The sequence below is a fragment of the Morus notabilis genome, unplaced genomic scaffold (assembly GCF_000414095.1).
Source record: "Morus notabilis unplaced genomic scaffold, ASM41409v2 Scaffold432, whole genome shotgun sequence".
NCBI classification, from domain to species: Eukaryota; Viridiplantae; Streptophyta; class Magnoliopsida; order Rosales; family Moraceae; genus Morus; species Morus notabilis.
Genome location: NW_010368050.1, coordinates 6,643 through 29,727, shown reverse-complemented (window position 1 = coordinate 29,727; position 23,085 = coordinate 6,643). Strand labels below are relative to the sequence as shown.

General features: G+C 33.0%; 2 protein-coding genes across 4 annotated transcripts; one reads left to right on the top strand and one right to left on the bottom strand.

Moving 5' to 3' along the window:
* The first annotated feature begins 205 nt into the window (after positions 1-205).
* LOC21390935 (small G protein signaling modulator 1) lies at positions 206-11,394 on the top strand. 3 transcript variants are annotated; one of them, XM_010114227.2, is made up of 12 exons: positions 206-375; positions 704-974; positions 2,387-2,485; positions 3,510-3,613; positions 4,396-5,189; positions 5,354-5,476; positions 5,747-5,835; positions 5,909-6,109; positions 6,663-7,064; positions 7,673-7,756; positions 8,424-8,635; positions 11,091-11,394. In XM_010114227.2, the coding sequence occupies exons 2-11, from the start codon at positions 825-827 to the stop codon at positions 8,463-8,465; spliced, it is 2,088 nt and encodes a 695-aa protein (XP_010112529.2). In that variant the 5' UTR covers positions 206-375; positions 704-824; the 3' UTR covers positions 8,466-8,635; positions 11,091-11,394. The 3 variants fall into 3 exon arrangements, with proteins under 3 accessions (XP_010112529.2, XP_024031919.1, XP_024031920.1); XM_024176151.1 differs by having other exon boundaries at positions 587-974; XM_024176152.1 differs by lacking the exon at positions 5,354-5,476 and having other exon boundaries at positions 587-974.
* A 129-nt stretch (positions 11,395-11,523) lies between these two features.
* On the bottom strand, positions 11,524-15,753 carry LOC21390934 (probable peroxidase 61). The gene is made up of 4 exons (XM_010114226.1): positions 15,493-15,753; positions 13,919-14,101; positions 12,825-12,984; positions 11,524-11,966 (listed from the first exon to the last, which is right to left on the bottom strand). Exons 1-4 carry the CDS (start codon positions 15,751-15,753, stop codon positions 11,524-11,526), a joined length of 1,047 nt encoding a protein of 348 aa, XP_010112528.1.
* Positions 15,754-23,085: the final 7,332 nt, after the last annotated feature.

Here is a 23,085-nt window from a genome sequence, read left to right as displayed (position 1 = left end):
GTTAATTGGTTTTTTTAAAAAATTAAATCAAACCAAACGGATTATTAATTGGTTTGGTTTGATTTTTTTTAGTTTGACTGGATCCAAAAATCAAACCCAGTAGAAATTAATAAGAAAAAAAACAACAGGAAATTAATAATCTATCCTTTTTTTAAGAGAGAAAAACACGAAAAAAGAAAAAGAAAAAAAAATAAGATGAGAGAAAAAGAGAAAAAGAAGAAGAAATGGAAAAAAAACGGTCCACTGGTGTTGTGGAGTAAATGGTGAACGGAGACGACGAGGTCCTCCTTAACAGTTAACTCCCCATCTCTCTCTCTCTCTCTCACATACACAGCAATTCCAGATCTTTCTCACTCTCTCTCTCTCTCTCTCTAGGTAACTTCATCTGTCTCTTTCTCTCTCTACACCAACATACGCAAATTGTTGATTGAATCAACTATCCGATCATTCTCAGCTTCTTCGTTTCGATTCAATTCTCGCTTCTTCCTTTTCATTGATTTCGTATCTGTTTTGTTCTTCTCTGATGTCTTTATTATTTTCATGAATAACTTCCATTAAATTCCTCAAATTTCGGGATCACGCACAGAATCGCTTTTGTTTCCGAGATCAAATTTGCCGTTTTTCGTGTTCGACACAAAGCAGAATGTAATATTCAGTTTCGCAATCGCAGATTCCGATTGATTTCTATGGCTTCTGTCAATAGGTGATTGGGATTTCTGAATTGAATTGGCGTTCGTATGAGCGGGTGATGGTAAGAAGAGTGGAAGTTAATAACAGGAAGAAGAAAAAGAAGAGGAGGAGGAGGAGGAGGAGAGGGCAGTGATATGTCTTGTGGAGGCGGCGGCGGCGGCAGCGATCGATGTAGTTGCGGGAAAGCCGGGGGTGTGGCCGTGAATTTGCAGAGAATGAGCTCGATTGTGCGCGACATTGGCGAGCCCTGCCTCTCTCAATCGCCTATCAAGGTTTCTGTAGTCGTAAGTCCTCTTAATATCAAACCCCGAATGGTTATCTTGTTTGATTTTTGTTCTGTAATCACTGTTATGAGCTGCTGACTTTTTTGGTTTTTTTGTATGTGAATTTGCGAGCATCCAAATTAAGTAGCTTAGAATGACCTCTTATTCGATTGAAAGTTGGGAGCTTTGCTTCATAAACATTGTTCAAAACAGATCGAATATGTGTTGCCTTATTTAGCTAAAGCGTGAGGAATCCACTTCGCATTATGCTTGATTGCTTACTAAAACAGACTAAAGGTTCGGTTTAAGGTTGTCTATTGAAATTCAGGGTGAATGATGATTACAAGGACATGATCCAAGTGCATTTCTTGTTTTTGTTTCACTTGATACACGATGAGAGACATTTGCAATGTTGGTTAATGTCTTATAGTGGTTAGGTGGGTAAACTAACAATGCATGACTTGAGACTTTAAGTGAAGAATACTGGAGAGCACTCCTCTTTCCTTTTGCCTACATTGGGTGGGTGTAAGATCACCATGGCATTCTGACTGCTGGGCCATGCTTGGCCTAGTACTTTCTTTCTGTACCACTTTATGAGTTTATGTTTCATTAGGCCTATTATAACAAACGTTTAAAATGGCCAGCCTAGGTAATAAAGGCATTTTGCTTTCGTGAAGCAAGGTACAAGGCTTAACTAAACCATGAGATAATAATAATAGTAATAAGGACTGAGCATTCAAAACCAAAAGCCATAAACCACGAGGCTTAAGCAAAAATCACTAAAGTTTAATTAGTTATAAAGCTTTTAAAAAGCTTTCCTTTTATTTTAATAGGAAAAGCATTGGTAGTCTTAAACTCTCAAAATCAAACTTGTAAAATTGTTTCTTTCATTCGAAAGTCATTTCAACTAATGATGCTTAAACAAAAGGACTAAGGTGTAAGCTCGGAGTACACGTCACAAAAAGAGGCGCCTGGCTTATTTTTTCCTCCTTGAGGCTTGCTATAGTGCCAAACTTATAGCTTTATTGACACGAGCCTTGAACAAGCCTTTAAACACTAAGACGTACATAGGAAAACTTTTTCTCCATTTCTAAATTTTGTTTCTTCTTTTCATGTTATTTTCTTTTGTATCTTAAAACAAGGATATTAGTTCTTTTGTATGCTTGTCTGCCTTTTCTGTCAGAAAAGATTTGGAAGTTCCTATCAGCTACTTAATATTTTGAATATTTTTCATGTAATATAGTACTCATTTCAATCATTTAGAAGTAAAGGAGGGAGTTCTTGCTCTCGACTATTGTGTTTGATTTGATGCAAAGATATTTAGGTGTTTGTATTATTGTTTAAAAAAAAAATCCAATAAATTATTTATATTCTTCATCTGCTATATTACAATAGATGCATTACTGTTTTCAACTTAATTGTTAATTATGCAGGCAAACAAAATGCTAAAGCCGGAGAAGTGGCATGCCGCATTTGACAGTGAGGGAAAGATTTTTTGTTTTCAGAAGGCACTTAAACGAATAGTTTTGGGGGTATGTTATATAAAAGTTTAAATTTTCTTAGCCTCTATTGTGGGTATATTATCTTATGTTAGTGATCAACCTTCTTTGTGCATTTGTAAACATAATTCCGCTTGAACAAGAAAAGGATCTAGGCAGGAATTTAATGAGGAAGAATGACTATGCATGGTGGCTATCATATAGGTGTAAGAGATTTGATGAAATTTGAGCCTTTTCCTATATATACACGAGATGTGTTTCCTTCCTGACTTGTTCAAAACCAAGTGCTGCATCTTTTTTTTTATTTTTTATTTTATTTTATTTATATCTAGAAATCCCCCGAACCCATTTTGTGAACCCGAGTTTGAAACTAGAGCCTTCCACTAAACCCTAGGCAGGAAACTGACGCTGTCATTTAGTTCCTTGTGAGGTGGTCTAAACCCCAAACCTTATGGTAGCAAACCAAAGGCCTGACCATCCCAACTAACGCCCCATAGATAACCAAGTGCTTTATTTTCCTTTAATGATCTCATGAATGTTAAGAGCACTCTTTAATTTAACTACAATTGGACTGTTGGAGGTACTAAGACAGAATATATTTTGAGTAAGTAACAAAGATGTTGAGAAGAGAAAATAGGAGAAAGATGTATTCGGAAGATTAGGATTTAGATTGTTGATACTTGGCATATGTGTCTATCCACCTGGGCCTGAGACTACTGTGGAGGTGACACATGTTGCCCTTTCACATATTGAACATATTGAAGCACTGGTGGGCTTGTCATGTTTGCCAGATATTGAGAATTCAAGATTTGTTAGCGGGACTGCTAATGATAGTTATGCTGTGGATAACAATTTGGTTAACTGATATAGGCTAACCTCCTAAAAGCTTAAGTTTTTCGAAAAGGCGGTGGACTAATAGAATCAACTTTGAGAAAATCAAATTTATTGTTATTATCCTCTGCAACAGTTATTGTTGCCCGTTTGGTATCAAATATATGTGGTCTATTTAAAGACTTCTGTCTTCTGATTGAAGTGAACTTTATTTGTCGCATGCTAGGGTGTGGATCCATCTATTAGGCCAGAAGTATGGGAATTTCTACTTGGTTGTTATGCGCTTGGTAGCACTGCAGATTATCGAAGGCAATTAAGGACAGCCCGAAGGTTCTGAATCCTTGCACTTCTCTTTTTATTTTTTTTATTACTTAATTCTTTTGATCTGTGGTTGATAACAAATGCTTGTTGATTGATCCTCATTCAGGCATGTGTGACTGTGGTCCTCTTCATCTTCAAATGTTTTTAGTCTAATTATTACATCGAAATTCTTAGTGTTTCCCTTCCTTGGTATTATTTCCCCTCCCTCAAATTTTTTTATACACGTACTTTTATGATGATGAATCAATTTCTTTAGAGGAAACTTTGAAGATTGCAAATTTTACTCAAATGATAACACTTGTTTCATTGGATTGCTTAGTTAAATGTACCATGTAAGTTTTGATTAATTTGAACTTTAGGAGTTTACTTCTGATGGCAGAATTTGCTCACATGCTCACGGCTATGAGGCCCTATTTGCACCTTTTATCTTAAAAGTTTGTCCATGTACTTTTTTGTTATCCTTATTGTTTGATAAAACTGGTTATGGTCAGAATATGGCATCGTCAGGCACAATGATTTTAGTAAGTAGCAGAGTTTTCTTGCAAGTTTGATCCTTGATAGTTGGATACCTTTGTTAATATGTATACATACATACATATATATATATATATATATTATAAGAAACAGGAAAGTTACCTTTGCTAATTTTTTTAAAACGCCATTGTTGATTAACTCTGGCCATTCCCAGATACATCTTCTCCTTATATATCACCTTGTTTGCTGAATGTGCAATATAAATAAAAATTTTGATTTGTTGTTGTTTAACAAGTTTTATTGAACTGCTAATTCAGGGAACATTATGAAAACCTGATGAAGCAGTGCCAAATGATGCATTCCAGCATTGGAACTGGTTCGCTTGCTTATGTCGTGGGATCTAAAGTTATGGATATGAGGGCTCCATCAAGTGATAACGGAATAACAGAACCCGATACTGAAACAAAACGATCTTCTGTTGATAATGCTAACAAAGTAGAGGGTACATGCTATAGAAATAATGATACAGAGATGTCATTTGCATGTCATAGTGAAAGTTCTAGTGATTCAGGTGACCTCATCAGTGTGAGAGGAAGTTCAGGGACTGCAGCATGCGAATCTTCTCTGTTCAAAGAGACTTCTTGTTCGCAGAACTACAATACCCTAAATCTGGAGAGAGAAGGAGATGGATCACAGGGTTTATATCTTGATTTTCCTCCTTTACCAGTCACTGATTTATTCGGAAAAAGTGAAGAAGATAAGAAAGAAGGCAACGTGCAGAATGGAAAACTTTCTCAACATAAATTGAGATGTAAAGATAATCGAATGCACAGTTTTCAAATCAATAATAATGTAGACTTAGTTATTGAATTAAATACCTCACCATCTAACAAAGTCTCACACCCTGTTGACTCTGAAATTGAAATGGCTCGTGCTGATGTCCGTGAACCAATATTGCAGTCCAGTAATATTGATAAGAAGACCGAAGTAGTTAACAGAATGAGAATATCAGATGTACCGGAAGCAGACTTTGTAGATGGAACTTTGCCTCAAGGAGAGGCCGTGAATAAAGATAGAGTATCTGAATGGCTTTGGACTCTCCACCGAATAGGTCAACTCCTCCTCCATTTCATACTTACACCTTTTATTTTATGTTTCTTTAACTTTTTATTTCCCTTTGATTTTGGAAGGAAGGAAGGCGACGTACTTCTTTTACAGTTATTATTGGAAATTTTTCTTAAAGCATTCTTTGAACTGACAATCTTCTTTCCCCAGTTGTTGATGTTGTGAGAACAGATAGTCATCTCGAGTTCTATGAGGATACTAGAAATTTAGCTAGGATGTCAGATATTCTTGCTGTTTATGCATGGGTTGACCCTGCAACTGGTTACTGTCAAGGTTCTTTCTCTCTCTCTCTCTCTCTCTGGTGAAGAAAAAGAGAGAGCATTTATTGAAAAAGAAAAATAAAAAGTACTACGAAATCTAGGAGGGTTTTTATTTTTATTCTTTTTAATAGCATATATTGTTTTAAATTTTAGATAAGTTTTCTTTCTGTTTCTTTTTTCAATTACATGTTTCGTATTACCTATGATAGAGATCTAAGACTTTAAAAAAATTTATCTCATGCCACAATCATATGTTTACCTTTAGATTGGAAATGTGATTTAGGTATGAGTGATTTGCTGTCTCCTTTCATTGTTCTGTTTGAGGATGATGCTGATGCATTTTGGTGCTTTGAGATGCTTTTAAGAAGAATGGTAAGTGTAAGCTTGATAAACATTTTAATTCTTTATGTTCTTTCTTTGATATTTTGCTTTTGAAATCCCCCAGCGTGAAAATTTTCAAATGGAAGGACCAACTGGAGTGATGAAGCAGTTGCAAGCATTGTGGCATATATTGGAACTCACTGACAGAGAAATGTTTGCTCATCTATCACATATAGGTGCTGAAAGCCTTCATTTTGCTTTCCGGATGCTGTTGGTACTCTTCCGCCGGGAATTGCCATTTAATGAGGCTCTCTGTATGTGGGAGGTTCGTATACTTTAGTTGCTTTTAAATGCTGGATTTAGGAGAATGAATAAAACGTTGTTTGGACCAGAAAACCATGAAAAATATTTGATAGATATACAAATGATATGCCCTGTGATATATGGACTTATGAAGCAGAGACAGTTAGAACCAGTGAAGGCGGGAACTCCTATCATAGAGAGTGAAGTGGAGAAATAGGTGGTAGTGTGTGTTATTTAGACTGGGGAAACGGGAAGTGAGATGGAGCAGAATCAAAATGCAGTCAGCATTCAAGGCAGAGAGAGAGATTTTGATATATCCTGCACTTTGTTTGTGCTTTACTGTTTCTTATGATGTGTTTGTTATTGAATTCTTTGTGTCCTGTCCTATAACGGGGAAATTTAGGGAAAGTGCAGTGGATGAAATTAGGCTAATTGGGCTATGGTGTTGCGGAGTATCTAGTAGTTAGACTATTTAACTGTAAATGTCGCCGATGATCTAGCCTTTTATTCCTAAAGTGTCTCTTATGACTTAGAATCTTTCAATTTTATTGTACTAGTGCTAATCCAAACTGCAGATGATGTGGGCTGCTGATTTTGATGAATCCTTGGTTCATGACTTAGAGGAGAATTGTCTAGAAGCATTGGTCATAGAACTTCCAAGGGATTCTGAATCTGAAATGAGGGATGAAAGTGTAGAGAGCAGTAGAAGTACTACTAAAGGGAGCTTACAGACAAATCATGAAAATGTTGACTGGTCCGTGACTGCTGAGAATGGAATAAAATCGGCAGCAACCCATCACTTCTGTGGCTTGACAAGGCATTTTTGGTCAAGGAATGGTACCATGCAGATCGCTGCTGCAGTATCATCAACTAAGAGAGGGGATGATGAGTTACCTGTCTTTTGTGTTGCAGCAATCCTTATCATGAACCATCAGAAAATCATTAGAGAGACCCGTTCAATTGATGATATGATAAAGGCAGGTGCATTGATACCAAGTATTTGGTTTCTTACGGTTACTAAATAGTAACTAATTTTATTTACCCCCTCTCATAGCTGGAATTAGCACTGTTAAGTTTTACAGTGGCCAGTAAATAATTCAGCTGGGAGATCCAAGCTGATTGTCCGGAAGCCAAGTGTTCTAAATTTTTATGTTTTTTATTATTTTTTTGCTTTTATTATTTATTTTTCCATCTCTTTTGGTTGTCTAGTAAGAATAGGTTCGTGTGATATTAGGTAAGCATGGAAGCAATGAGTTTTGTATTACCCTCTAATTTAAACATTGGCCTTGGCTTTCAGTCCTAATTTCAACTTGATAAGTGTATGGATGGCGATGATGTTTTAACCTTCTTTGTTATAAAGGGTTTGTATCATTTTGGGTCAAAATTTATGTCTGAATGTGCTTGACCTTGTAACAAATCTTTATTCATATGGTATATTTGCCATTGCTATGAGAAGCTAAAAAATAAAACCCATTCAACTTCTTTAAAAACATCTTTGTCTGCTATTCTCTATTGCAGTTCAAGTTTATTTATTTTTTCATATAGTGGAAATCCATAACAAGTTGACAATGTTTATCAATTTCAGATTTTCAACGATAAGATACTGAAGATTAGTGTAAAAAGATGCGTACACACTGCAATCAAGCTTCGGAAAAAATATTTCTACAAGGTTGGCTTCTCCTTTGTTTACATCTATTTTTTCTCTTGCTATCATTAGAGATGGCACTTTATGTTTTCTTGCATTTTCTGGGTTCTATTGATGTAACTTTTAGCACTTGCGATGATTCTTATTAGCATGTCAAATGAAAAATAAAGTGAGACACAGAGAATCTTGCTCTGGCTAGTGGCCTTTCTGGTGCATAACAACAGCAATGTTACAGTACTTGATTTTTTTTTCCGCATGTAATCAAATATTATTTTATTTTTTTCTTCAAATTGTTATTTTCTCATTGAGAATGGAAAATGTTCTGATTTATAAACGTTTTAAAGTATTACTTTCTCTAAGCCCTACACGCGTGACTTGAAAACATTTTAATGAGTCTGTTCACATGACCAGAGACATACAAATTACATTTTTGTCAAAACAAAGAAAGTAATGCTGTTCGTTTCAGTTATTGGTTTAAATAAGTTAGTGATCGTTCAACTATCAATTGCTCCAAGTAACTGTAATAATTAAAGTGATAACCACACCAGGCTTTGTGATCTAAAGAACGCAGAAACCAGTATTTATGGCACTGCCATTGTAGTGTACAAAGGAAATAGTTTTTACTTGGTTCATGCTTCTGTTGAACTTAAATTCGTATATTCATTTAGATATATGTATGTTTTTGAATCAGCTTATCAAAAGAAAGAACGCTGCAGCAAGGAATGGTAACTAATGTGATCATATGAAAAATTGATCATTGGAAAGGCGTTGTGATTGGTTTTGCAAATTGTATTAGTAGTTCTCAGTATGGCAATGCAAGTAGAATTGCTTAAAACTGAAGTTCTACTGACAATTTGCTTCCTTTTACCACTTCGTTTTTATCTCCTTGACATCCTTTGCAAGGTACTTATTGTTGGTTTCTCTCTACTTTTACACCCATATTTATAGTTCAATAAATGGGAAGCATATTGCATGCATTCTGAGGGTACCAGTTACTTATGGTGCGTTTGGAGTAAGGATCCGTGTCATGGTTCGTGGCTCGTTACAGTATTTTTTCTCACAAAAAATACACGTAAACCGAGAATAGTTATGAATCCATGAATCAAACGTCTTCTTAGAGAGGCTATTTTGCTTTTTCTTTGTTTTATCTCTCCTTTCTGTAGAAGGGGTGGTTTTGTGTATATTACAGATTTTAAGTTTTCAATAGAATGAGATGAGATGATGTATATGAATTTGCATAAAAACTAATAATTTTACTGTAATTTAAAATGCGTATGGCAAGTAAATAATTGATCATTTAACGAGATTGGTTGGCATTTTGGTTTCAAGTTATCTATAGACTAGATTAGGGATCAGGACCCTCGTGATTTCATAGATATCTGGAAGATTTTAGCTTTTCTGCCCTTTCCATTAACTGGGTTCCTTTTGTGGCTCTAACGTAATCTCATAATTGTCCTTCATAAGCTCAATCCAGTTTCAGTAGTAACTGCCGTTAAGAGGGACCCTCTTTTGCAGTGTGAATTTTTTATATGTGACATCAGATGCATAATATCAACTATGGGATGCGAAAATGTGAATTTGAGTTCAAATAATTCATTAGCAAAATTTTTTTAAAAAAAAAAGTGTCAATAAAGCTTCACCGTTGATATTAAGGAATATTTTGACTAGTTTTTACCGTGATCTATTGAAACTTTACAAGGTATTTTACACAAAGCTTATGCTTGGACCACTTTATCTACCAGTCTGAATGCCTATAGTTACTCTTTGAAGTCCTTGTAATTATGTCTTATTTTCATCTGAGAATTTCTTTAGCTAAGTTATTCATTGACAGACAACGTGGAAAGGAGGGATCATGCATCATTATGGACGTTATATTTTCAGTTCTTAACAAATTTGTCTCCTTGTAGATTGGGGCTTTTGTATCCTAATTGAAATTATGCTGCAGTTATGCTTAGTGTTAACATTGTATTTATTTATTTTTCCAGGAAAAAAATGGAAGATTGTATTTAGTTTATTTACACGGCAGAATATGCGTTATAGAGTTTAATTGCATTTATGTTTGAACCCAACTCCCCTCATTTTATGCAGCCCCCTTTTGTTGCACTGATTTAACTCAGTTTAGATTAGTTTGAACAGTAAGCACAGCTTAAACTTGTGTTTGGTAAGCACACAGTCTGAATTATATTCTCCGTTTGAACTAAGTTAAACTGTCTAACTTAGAGTTTAGCTATTCCTTTAATGTTAACCGTTCAAACCATTTTTGAATAGTAAAAAAGTGTCAAATCTCTCTGCTTTATACACCTACCAAACACTCATTCAAATTTTATTTTCTGTTCAAATTAAAATTTTAACTGAACATCTAAACGCCAATTCAAACTACAATTTAAACCACACGGTTCGAATTCTTCTGTTCAAACAAAAAGTTCAAATTAACAAAATTCGAATCAGTGAACTAAATGGGGGGCAAAGTTACTCTTAACTCACAAAGCACTGAGCACTTGGCAAGTCATGTGCATTGATATGTTTTCCTTATAATATTTTCCATAATTCATTGCGTCTATGGCCTAGTCTATATTAGGATCCTGGTTGAGTCCCACATTACTAAAGTATGAGTTTAGCATGTGGGCTTATAACCACTTGGGCACCCTCTCCCTACAAGCTAGCTTTTAGGGATGAGTTCTACCCAAGGGTCAATTGGTATCAGAGCCTGCCCCACCTCAGGCCCACATTGCGGAAGGGGTGACCTGGGGAGGGGCGACCTGGAAAGGCCAGACTGGGCCATCCAGAGTGGGCCGCTGTGGACGTCGGTGTTGGAAGCGTGGTGGTATTTTAGGATCATGGTTGAGTCCCACATTGTTAAAGTACGGGCTTAGCATGTGGGTTTATAACCACTTGGGCACCCTCTCCCTACAAGCTAGCTTTTGGGGATGAGTTTTACCCAAGGGTTATAACAGACTATGCCCATAAATTATTATAATTTTTATTTTATTTTTTATTTTACTTTAGATCTTTCCATTAATTATTATATTTTTTTAATTTTTTCTTTTACTGTAGATGAAAGTACGTTTTTAGAGCATACTAGTACAATTCGGTTGATTTGATTTGAAATTCCTTGAAGGAAGTCATTGACTTCTGAAATCTCCATTTCCTTAATTATTTATTTCTTTCTTCTGTGTCTTTTGCTCCGTGGGCGGAGGCTGAATCTTTTTAGTTTGCAGTGAGTTGGTGTTTGCTCTATGTTGATTTTTGCCTGTTTTCTTGGCTTTAGGCAAATCTCAATCCAATGCATGTGAAAGCTTACATTGTTTTCTCTGTTTCTCTGTTTATCTTTCCTTCTCTCCATCTCTTTCTTGAGCAGTGAAGAGAGTATAAATGGTTAATTGCGCATCAAGGCTCGAGCAGTTAGATACGATGGACATCTCACAGGTCTGACGATTGTTATTAATCTTTGTGTAACTTAATTTGGAGAGAAAGTTTGTACTCAGAATTTTGTTAGCTTATACATTTGCAAATGCAAATACACACACAAGCACATAGAGTGATCTCAGTTATTGGAAAGTTGAACAAGAAATAGAACAAATAGAATTCAAATACCAAACTCATAATTTTTGGATCTTTGTTGAATAATCTTATTTGTGAATAGAAAACTGTAAAGATGTCTTTCCCCCTCCACATTTGTCATTATCAGTTATTTCTCTATAAGCAGCAAAAAACAATACAATCCATATTATCGCCCTTTTTATCTGTTCCAATATTAAAACCACCAAACAGATAACTCTTTATACTCCCACCTACTTAAGATAAGGGTTATCCTTATTTGTAAAGGAACAATTCAGACGTATCTCCCCTTGATTTCCAGTCAAAACGTTTATACTTCCCATTCGGCTCATCGAGAGAGCCCATGACTTTCGGAAATCTTCAAAACCAGAGGCAAACTCTTTGGTAATTTCCTTCGTGTCATTTCCATAGAGTAACTGCTGATCAATTCCAAGAACAGCTGAATTGTTTGATATTCTTCTGTAGTAGGATTCCGTGAAATTGTAATGGGCGCCAGATTCTGGGTTTAGATACACAAGTGGGTCACCTTGGCCCTTCTTTACTCTCTCTGGACATTTCTTCTTCATTTCCTCGCTCAAGTATGGATCCATTGTTGGGTCTGGTTTTCCGGTACCACTGTAATTGTATAGCCGGTCTTCGATGTTCCGACAATGTGTTCTTCCCATTGTGTGTGCCCCTGAAGAGAATGCAGGTATGTTTAGTGAAAAACGAAGACAGGCCTGCTTTAGGTGTCATGCCTTGAAAACTGGTATTTCCTATTGATTTCACTTATACAGATCCTTGTAATGTTGATTATATTCATGCTAAATCATTTCATGATTGTACCTTTTCGATCATTTGGGAGAGGCCGTGATGTTCTTCTAGAGTGTTAGTAAGTTAATGTTTAAAAAAAAAAAAAAAGGGAAGTTAGTTAGGTTGGTCATGCTTATTGGGACTCATATAATAGTCGCTTGTCAAAATTGATCAAATTCTCCTTCACAATTGCAACATATATCAGAACTTTCTTTTCTTTTCTTCTTCTTTTTTTTTTTTTTTTTCCTCCATTTTCTAAACTAAGATATGTTTGGTTTCCTGGGATACAAGAAATTACGGAGAAAAAAAAAAAAAAGGGAAGTTAGTTAGGTTGGTCATGCTTATTGGGACTCATATAATAGTCGCTTGTCAAAATTGATCAAATTCTCCTTCACAATTGCAACATATATCAGAACTTTCTTTTCTTTTCTTCTTCTTTTTTTTTTTTCCTCCGTAATTTCTTGTATCCCAGGAAACCAAACATATCTTAGTTTAGAAAATGGAGGAAAAAAAAAAACCCCAAAAAAAGTTGCCTTTTAATGATTAAGGTCTCGTTTATTTCACCGATTCGAGTTTTCAGTTCTAGATTTTTACAGTTAAAAACTCTCAGTGAACTGTCACATCTAACTTTTTCTATTACAGTTAAAAGTTTTAAAAGAAAATGTCACATCTCAGTTCGAATTGAAAACTCGAATCCGCAGAGTGAACGAGGCGTAAATTTTGGTAGTGGAAAGCGTCTTACCAAGTAATGTTACCATGTCCAGCACATCTAAACCTTTAGACTTAAAGTAAGCAGTTGCTGCTTCCAATGAAATAGATGGTGAGGGTATATCCACTGATGAAGCTTTTGATGTCATACCATCCCTTCTTCCAGTGTAAACGGGATAAGACGGTGCACCTGCCTGCTTTCATTCAACAAGATTATAAATTATAATAAATCCCAAGCACACTTTACAATGGTTTAAACGGACATTTCATCTTAAGCTTATTTATGCCCTTTTATTTGACGTTCCACAGCTTTTCCTTCGTTTATAATGTTCAGCAGTGAATACATACAGAAAAAAACACAAACTTGAAACAACAATTGTATCGTCTTTTTAGGGCCAGAAGTTCAAATTTTGTGGTTGCATGCATAGCTTAATAGGTAATTCCGTACCCGACTGCACAAGGTGTAGAGTTTAAAACCCCACAAGCCACCCTAAGTTCAATATATATATATATATATATATTTATATATATATATGTATATTTATATATATTATATAGATGAATAAAATTAAACATTTTATCAAGGATAACAATGCAAGGATGTAATATTCTTCTGAATGACTAAAGGCAGTCTCATGTGTTAATCATAAAAATATGGAATACAAAAAAAAAAAAATAGTGTGTGATTCAACAAAATATTGAAAAAGGCAATAATAAGGATTGAGTGAGAAAGTAAAAGGCCGTGTTTGAAATTGATCTCGTTTTTATTTTTTACGTTTTTTGAGAAAAAAAAATGAAAACGTTTTCAAAACGGCGTTTGGCGCAATAAAAACAAAAAATGGAAATGAAAATGATTTTTTGGTTTAGTGTAAAATGAGAGAGAAATGAAAAACGACTTTTAATCGTTTTTTATTTTTTGTTTTCGTTTTCTCCTCTCTCGAGCAGAGAGAAAGAGAAAGAGACATTAATGAGTTTTTTTATACTGAAAATAATCTCTTGATAAAAATACTAAACGCATGTTTAAAAATAATTTCTGTCTAAGATTGAAAACGTTTTCATTTTCATTTTCATATAAAAAATAAAATCATTTTGAAACGAATTTCAAACGCGTCCAAAGAATCTTCGTACCAAATGAACTGCATCCCTGGCGGCAAGTTGGATAATGTCAGCACAAGAGACAACTCCAGGGCATCGTTGTTCAAGGACTGTCTTTATCTTGTGTATCAACAAAACACCTCCCAGCCCTCTATTCTGTATTGCTGTTATTTCCGCGTCAGGACCATGGATCAGCAGAATTGATGCGTCACAGCCCTATATATAGACACCCAGCAAATTTTCATTAATATCAAATATAATCATATAAGGACGGTTTAGTTTGCTGATTATAAATTTTAATTTGAGTTGAGATATAACTTTTTATGAGAATTTTTTATTGAAATAAAAAAGTTAGATGTGATTGTTTATGAAAACTTTTTACTGTAGTAATTAAAACTTAAATTGGTAAAATAAACAAGATCTAATCTATCTAATTGTTTAGTGTAAATTAAAGGTGTTTCCAATAAAAAAAAAAGAATACTTTTTTTAGTTAGTTTATTTTAGAAGTGTGATGCGGGTGGTAGAGTCACACGCATGGTAATAACCGGAGACACACATAACTCTACTTAAATTTTAAAATTTTAGATTGTGTTTGGAATTGATCCCATTTTTTTTTACGTTTTTCGAGAAATAAAAAATAAAAACGATTCTAAAACGGCGTTTGACGCAATGCAGATAAAAAAATGAAAATGAAAATGTTTTTTTTTTTTTAGTGTAAAATGAGAAAGAAATGAAAAATCACTTTTAGTCGTTTTTCATTTTTTGTTTTCATTTTCTCTTCTCTCGAGCACAGAGAGAGAAAGAGAGATATTAATGAGTTTTTTTACACTGAAAATAATTTCTTGATAAAACCATTAAACGTATTTTCAAATTTTCAAAAATGATTTCTGTCTGAGATTGAAAACGTTTTCATTTTCATACAAAAAAAAACTAATTTAGAAACGAATTCTAAACGCGCCCTTAATTTTTAATTTCGCGTTCTACCACTCACAATTTATGATAAATATAATTTTGTCTCTAGATGAAATTTCTGACTCCGCCACAATGTTTTGATATTGTCTCTATAAGTAATTTCTGACTCCGCCTCAATTCATTTTTAATCAAAAACACTCCAAACCCTAATACTCCTTATTGGGAATATATAATTTAAGGACTCGTTTAGTTCGTTGATTCGAGTTTTTAATTTGAGTTGAGATGTGATTTTATGTGAGAAATTTTTATTATAACAAAAAAGTTAGATGTTACTATTTTTGAGAACTTTTTACTGTAGCAAAACTCGAATTCTAACTCGAGAATCGGTGAAATGCATTGGGAAACAAATGCCATTATAGTGTTCTGCTTCTTGTTCTACTTCACTGCAGCTTAGGCAGAAGGTCATCTAGATTAATACCCAAACTGCCCTTGGCTCTCTCCCTCTCTCTCACCCATTTTACAGCTCTTTTTAATTATTCTGATAGCTAGTAATTAGACCAAGTAGTTCATACCATTCAACTAATAATAAAAGGATCCAAACCGGAGAAACAAATCTTATGGAAAGTTAGATCTTAGAAAAGAATTAAAGTGTTAAAAAGAGGCTGATCAAGATGATGGGAAAGTACTACAATTACCGTAACTAAGCAATCCATCGAAGCCAGCCGGAGGAGCTTAGCAGCGATGCTCTTATCGTTACTCCATGATTGGTTCACTTGGTGCTGCACAAAAGTCTCTGCGTTCTTACAAGTATTATGGTGTTTGTAATAATGCCATTGCAACTTCACCGGCTTTTGCAGCGACGTCGCAGCGTCGACAAAACCTAGACATAAGCTTAGCACAACTGCAAGGGCCAAAAGTGGGAGAAAACATGACAAATTCTTTTTTTGGCTTCCCATTTTTGTTTCTCCCACCTTTTGAACTCACTTGTTAATTATATAGTTCTAACAAGTTTAAGCACTTCACCAAGCTTGTGTCTAGCTAAATGTTACCTAGAGCTATATATATATATAGATTTTTGGGGTTTCTACACGTGGGGGGACCGACAAAGCCGAGTTAGATGGAGGTCCCGTTTATTTCACCGATTCAAATTTAGAAGTCGAGTTTTATTATAGTAAAAAGCTCTCAAAAACTGTCATATCTAATTTTTTTGCTACAGTAAAAAAACTCTCACATAAAGTTACATCTCAACTTAAATTAAAAACTCGAATTGGCGAACTAAACATGCCAAAAAACTCTCACATAAAATCACATCTCAACTCGAATTAAAAACTTGAATGAATGAACTAAACGGCTCTTTAGGTGATTTTTTTTAATGGGTTTTTGCTAGTTTCACATTTAAGCAATATAACTGTATGCTTTTAATAAATTTAAGTTTAACCTAGTATGAAGTTACCTTGTGACTGAAGTGTGGAGAAATTAGACTGTTCACATGCACCAAGGTGTTTGTGATATCAACATTCTCGCTTAAAAGCCATGCTAGCTAGCAATGTATTGCATTTAAAGCAAATCGGGCGTTGTTAATTAGGGCGAGGAACGTGCATGCATGTGAGCCGTGCCTTGACTTTAGGGCTTTGACTTTAGTCTTACCCTGTAGGGATTTTGTGATCCAATAATTTTGAGTTAATCAAAGTAGTATGTGTATATATATATATATATATATATATATATATATGACGGGGATGCGGTTACTCGAAAACCACAATTAGTATTTGTTATGCAAAACCAAATAGAGATTTAATTATAATGTCTAGGCTTACATATGGGCCCGTTTAGTTCGCTGATTCGAGTTAATATATGATTTTATGTGAGAGTTTTTTACTGTAATAAAAAAGTTTAATGTGACTATTTATGATAACTTTTTACTGTAACAAAACTCGAATTGATGAAATGAATGGGGCCTAAAAAACTCACCAGGATTTGAGCATCTTTCTTTCGAAACCTTTTATTAACTAGTGTTCTGTAACATCTTAATAAGTATGTGTGGTTTAGTACTTAGTGTATGGATTCTGTATTTTAAACGTGATAGGACACCAAAATATTAAGAAGGGAGTCATTTAAGCCTCGTTCATTTCACTGATTTGAGTTTTTAGTTTTAAGTTTCTACAGTTAAAAGTTCTGAGAAAATGTTACATCTAACTTTTTCTGTTACTGTTAAAAGCTCTCAGAAAATGTCACATTTTAGCTCAAATTGAAAATTCGAATCCGCAAAGCGAACGAGGCATTAATTTGAGGATTCAACAGTAAGATGAAGAAAAGGACCAATTCAGGACAATTTGGTAGATCATAGACTCCTTTGAGACTTTTAAGACGTTAGAATCGGAATAAAATTTGCCCTATTGTCCGGGGAGTAACAAAGAGTATACCCAATAAATTAATACTTGCTGCGTATAAACATGGCTTTTAAACCCTTCAAGTTACATATTCACATAACTTTCATTTTAGGTCAATTGAAAATCACTATTTAATTGATCAACTACGGAAAATAACATATATCTTAATAATATTGGAGTCAAAATGGTAGTTTTTGTATTAAAATTTTATGAGTGCCATGTCGCCTTAAAGCCAGCTAGCATCATTAGATATGTTTTGGTTTGGAGTAATTGAAAGTTGCATCTAAAGAAACTCAAATTAACGATCCACTTGATACTATCGGTGTTAAAAGTACGTTATACTTTTTGACTAATTATATTGCCATCAAATTGTTGATCAATATGGGTTGTAAAGTATGGTTTGATTCTCACTTTGGTTTGGATAGACAAATTTAGCGAAAATTTAGAAAAAAAAATTTCTAAAAGCCAAAATGGGGGAAAGAATGCATTTTTCCTTTTCTAAAGTGTAATGTTTGGGAATTTCATTAGTATGAATCCGAGAAATTTCCCGAATTTTGACGATGAATTTCCTCGTTAAACTGTTGGACTATGTCAACATGATTTTATGATGAAAATTAAAATATTAATTTTGTTACATAATTTAAAGGTTAATTGCAAAATTTTATCGCATACGATGCTATGATTTTATGTGACGAAATTTCTAGAATGAGATGATCCTCATAAATTTTGAAGATGGATGGAAGACTTAAGAGAAAGTTATACTTTAATAACTGGAAGTTACAATTTATGTTTAAATCGGTAATTGGTTTATAAATCAGCTAAATTAATCAGACAAATTCGTGATTAATTACAGAGTAAATTAAAGACAATAGTAACGAATAATTTTGTGTTGCAACTAAGATAGAAAATTATTGGTTGCATCAATATTACTAAGCATAGACCTAGTCATGCCAAACAGTCAGTGTGCAAAGTATATTGGAAATTTGCACAACAGATGAATTTGTGTTGATTTGATTTCATCAAATCAAATAGGTGGATTAGGTGTACTAGGTATAGAGATTTGATGAGAGGTTAAATTCTATTAAGCAACTAGTCATATCTAGGTAATGAAATGCATTAAGAATAATGCTAATATGAGCAAAGGAGATGTGGAAGAACCTTGGGTTAAGATTGTGCACTTAAGGAATAGGAGAATAAGATTATGTATGGTGGACACAACAAAGACAAACAAATAGTCATCATTTCTATTCAAAACCATTAAACAAAAGGGTGCAAAGTAAGTTCAAAATTTTTCTCTTTCCATTTCTCTGTGCAGCCAGTTTTTATAAGGGTTTTTAAGCAAATTTTGTTTTCATTTTAGTCCCTCATGAGTGTGGTCTATAAATAGAATGGGTGGGCATTAAAATTAGTTAATTTTTGCTCTCTTCTCCTAAGTCTTAGAAGCTCAAAATCCTCTCCATTTCTATCTCTCTAAAACTGGCCAGCCTTCTTCCCTTTCTCTCAAAATATTTCTCTCCAATCTCAAGAAGTAAGCACTCACTCCTTAGGCCAAGAGTGGGAGATCAAGTTTAAATAGTTTGGGTAAGTTGTATTTCATCTTTCTAAGTCATTTTTCAAGCTATTCTTGATGCTTTGAAAAAAAAACCTAAGAGTTGGTTTTCCTCCTTTAGAGGATAGAGGTGAGATTTTCAAGAGGAACTAGACATCAAATTGAGGTAAATATTTCAAGAAACTCAACTTTAAATTGTGTTGTTGTGTAAGGATGTGATGCATTTTCTACGTGATTTTTGCCTCTAGAATTGTGATTTTTATTGGTTGATGAAACGAACATCTGATGGTTGTCTTTTAGTGTTTTAGATATGATATTTAAAGGTTGGAAACGTGAAAATATAGTAAGGGAAAATGATTTGTGGTAGACTAATAATAGTCTAATTGTGAAAAATATAAATTTTAACTAGTTTAAGGTGAGACCTAAGATTTGGCATGAGTTATGGTTGTTATGGCATGAAATTATGAGCTTTAAACTGCTAATTTATGGTGTATTGAGGATTGTACGGTTTGGTACAGAACCGAAAATTTTTCAAAAATGAATGTGGATGAAAATGCCCTTAGGCTTTAAAGTGTAAATTTGTGAAGGACGTCCTAGATAAGAGCCGAATTAGGCTTAGGTCAAAGCAGAAAAGATGTATATCTAGACAAATGGAGAAAGTTTCTTGTTTTGAGTTTTTTCAAATTCTGTCCTAATAGAGAATTATCTTGTCTGCAGGTTCTGTTGACCAAACTTTGACCGATGTCAAAATGGTTCAAACAATTAGAATTAGCCTTTGGCCTTGTTTAGTATTTTTTTTTCTCGTAGGAAAATGAACCCATTGATTAAAAAAATCTAGACCATTCTTGAGGGGCAAAAATGTCAAAATTTCTGTCAATATGGTCAAAATTGTAATTTCCAAAAAATTTGGGTAAACCTATTTACAAGAGTCCAGAGCCTTATTAAAACAGTACCGGATTTAGAAAGTCAAACATAGAACTCTTAAATCTCCTGGAAAGCCGTTAGGGGCAAAAAAGTTATTTTGACAATAAAAGATAAAATGGTCAAACTGATACAGAGCTCCAAATTTTAGCTCAAAGCCCTTAAGATCATAATTCTTGGGATAAAAAATGTTTTAGGTTCATCAGCTTAGAATTGTCAAAATCCGCTAAGGGTAAAACGATAAAATTTCCCAAAGTTAAAACGGACAACCAGAACTGGAAAACCCGAGTCTAACTAAATCGTTTTAGAAGACCATTCTTGATGAGTATGTTGATGAATATGTGTATACTATAAATGATGATAATAATGATGATGGTGATGATGATGTTTTAAAGTACGTTGCGTATAGAGTTAAATTGTCTTATTAAAGTTATGTGACGTGATCATAATTGCATGTTCACTTAAATGAGAGGTTAAGGTAATGATGAGATAATAAGTATCGTACCACCTTCCGTTCTTGAGCAATGAGAGGTTAAAATTCCTCCAACTCTTTGGAGGTTAACTGATAAAATTAATGATGGCCTTGGGATAGTCAGACTAAATGTTTAGATCACTCCCCCACTCTCTATGGTCTTGCGCATATGAGTAGTGCACATTGGCCTAAGAAGCATACTTGCATTTTCCTTTACGATGTTATGTTTGAAAAATATTTTTGTGAGAAATATTTGTATTCGCTGAGTTTAGCTCACCAGTTTGCTCATGACGCCTACAACTCATTGTTGAACGAATTATGCAGTGGATACCGCGTTTAAAATGGTTTTGAGTAACGACTTAAGTAATTAGGTTTCTATGTTATGTGCATGAAGATTTTACTAAAACATGTCTTTTTATGTTGAGTTTAAGTAAGTTGGGAAACGGATTGTATTTATAATATTATGCTTTGCTAATATTTTAATACGCACTTATATTTCTGAATGCTAGTAATTCCACAACTTTCATGAATGAAAAATAGTATATTTTAAGATAAGTTTCAAAAAAAAAAATCCTTGAAATTTTGAGTAACTAAGTGTTAAACCTTAAAAGTTAATTAAGTTTTCCGCTATAAGTCATAGTAAGTAAGACTCGGAAAGATAGGTCATTACACTTAAATATATATATATATATATATATTAATATGATAGACAGAATGAGTGATTAATCTTAAAAAAGAAAATGATTAGTAAAAAAAAAACATAAAAATAAGCATTAATTTCATAGATGGTGTTTAAAATTTACACTTAATCTCACTTTAATTCTTGACTTTTCAAACATCGTACAAATAGCCATTGAGATTTTATTTTATTTCAGTTTCGGTATTTCCATCAACTAAGTGTTAAAAGTTGATAGAATATGTATAAATTAGAGTTTAAAATTAGAAACAGTTAAAATTTTAGGTCTATTTGTGAATATTAACTTTAGTTTTTTATATTATTTTAGTCTCTGAACTTTATATGTTTATAATTTTAGTCTATAAGTTCTATAGATTATGTCAAATATTTAACACCAAATTAATAGAATGACTGAAACTGAAATAACATAAAACTTCACAAATTAACTGTGTGATATTTAAAAAGTCAAAAACTAAAATGAAATCGAAGCTAAACGTCGTGTATCATAAAGCTAAATGGTAAAAAAAAAAATAAAAATGAACATATCTCGATGCAACTTTTTAGAATAGTGATTAAAAAGTAAAAGTTAAGATTTTACTATTATAGATTTTAAATAGTAATAATTTATATAATTTAATATATACTATGTGGGGTGTGTTGAAAGAAAAAAAACTATATAATTATTTTTTTTTATAATAAAAATTAATTTACGTAATTAAATATATTATAGTTGTCTTTTTCTTCTGTTATAGGAAATTTTAATTTTATTTTAAAGAAAAGTGTATAGTAAAAAGACACTCGGCATTGTGAATTATCCAAAAAGAAAAAAAAAACAAAAATAATGGCTTGGAAAGTATTGCTTTAACTGGTAGGGAAATCTATGAGGAAAGAATCTACTAGATTTTCTTCCAAATATATACATCGTCAACAACAGGACAAGGAGGAATATGTGTGAATTTGAGGTAAAGTGTTTTTCTCGACCGACTAGCGTGTGACGTAGAATTATAAGTGCAATAACACCAATAATTTTAATTTTGTTAAATATTTTTTTTCTTAAAAATAATTTGAATTTAAACATTTTCTGTTCTCTCATAAGTTCTTAATAATAAATTAGAATTATTAAGGGTTCGTTTAATTCGTTAATTCGAAGTTTTAATTCGAGTTGAGATGTGACTTTATGTGAGAGTTTTTTACTATAATAAAAAAGTTAAATGTGACTTTTTCTAAGAGCTTTTTACTGTAACAAAACTTGAATTTTAAACTTAAATAGGTGAAATGAACGGGGTCTAATTTAAACGCGTAAACTAAACGAGACTTACACATTTGGTCTCTGAATTTTTATGACTTTAGCAAATGTAGCCTATTAACTTTTACTTTTGATAAATCATCCCTCAATTTGTGAAATCTTTTGCAATATGCCTTAACGGTGATTGTAAAAAATTGGAGTTCAAAAAATGCATTAGACGAAAAATTTTAACATATCAGTTCAAATGTAATATAAATTTATAAATTTTTCAGTATTTAATTCCTTAAATCTAATAAAATAAAACACATTCTAATAATTTGTCGAGTTTAAAAAATTAATTATCAAAAATAAAATTTTAAATGACAATTTGCTTCCACAGTTCTTTTAGAGGAAAAAAAAATATTAGGTCTGTTTGGTAACGTTTTCAAAAAGATTTTGTTTTCAATACAAAAATAAAAATGAGATTGTTTTAAGAATTATTCTGAGACTCATTCTAAAATTACGTTTAGTTGTTTTTTTAAGAGATTGTTTTGAGTATAATAAAAAAGTAAAATAATGTTTAGTTATAATTATTAATTAATATATTATAACTTTGTTAATAAATACTAAGAAATGAAAACATAAAAAAGAAAATAATTTTCAACCGTTTTCTAATTCTTTCATAAAAATTATTCTCAATATTTTTTATTTTATTTTTACTTTCTAAATATTTACTAAAAAAATATTATTTGAGAATTATTTTCATTTTCGTGCCTTAAAAATATGTAAAAATATTTAAAAAATAAATAAAAATTAATTTTAAATGCACCTATTATTCTTTTAAATCCCTAAAAAAACCAAAAAAGGAAAAAAAAAATTACAACGAACAAAAAAACTCGACAATACTCGCCTCGGCAAGTGAATCAGTGCGATTTGAAAAGTTTGATTACAAGAAAAAAGAAAAAAAAAAAAGGAAAAAAAAAGTAGCAAAGGAATATAAAAAGACAAAGAAAAGTTATTTCCTTTTCCCTTTCTAAAAAGAAATATATTGCGCT

What these genes read in the sequence shown, in the direction of transcription:
- LOC21390935 (XM_010114227.2), top strand. Translation starts at nt 825, where the DNA reads ATGTCTTGTGGAGGCGGCGGCGGCGGCAGCGATCGATGTAGTTGCGGG. An exon ending in CTATCAAGGTTTCTGTAGTC is followed by an intron (nt 975 to 2,386) that starts GTAAGTCCTCTT and finishes TTAATTATGCAG; the next exon opens with GCAAACAAAATGCTAAAGCC. An exon ending in TTGGACTCTCCACCGAATAG is followed by an intron (nt 5,190 to 5,353) that starts GTCAACTCCTCC and finishes TTCTTTCCCCAG; the next exon opens with TTGTTGATGTTGTGAGAACA.
- LOC21390934 (XM_010114226.1), bottom strand. Translation starts at nt 15,753, where the DNA reads ATGGGAAGCCAAAAAAAGAATTTGTCATGTTTTCTCCCACTTTTGGCC. An exon ending in CGATGGATTGCTTAGTTACG is followed by an intron (nt 14,102 to 15,492) that starts GTAATTGTAGTA and finishes GTCTATATATAG; the next exon opens with GGCTGTGACGCATCAATTCT. An exon ending in CCAGGGATGCAGTTCATTTG is followed by an intron (nt 12,985 to 13,918) that starts GTACGAAGATTC and finishes GAATGAAAGCAG; the next exon opens with GCAGGTGCACCGTCTTATCC.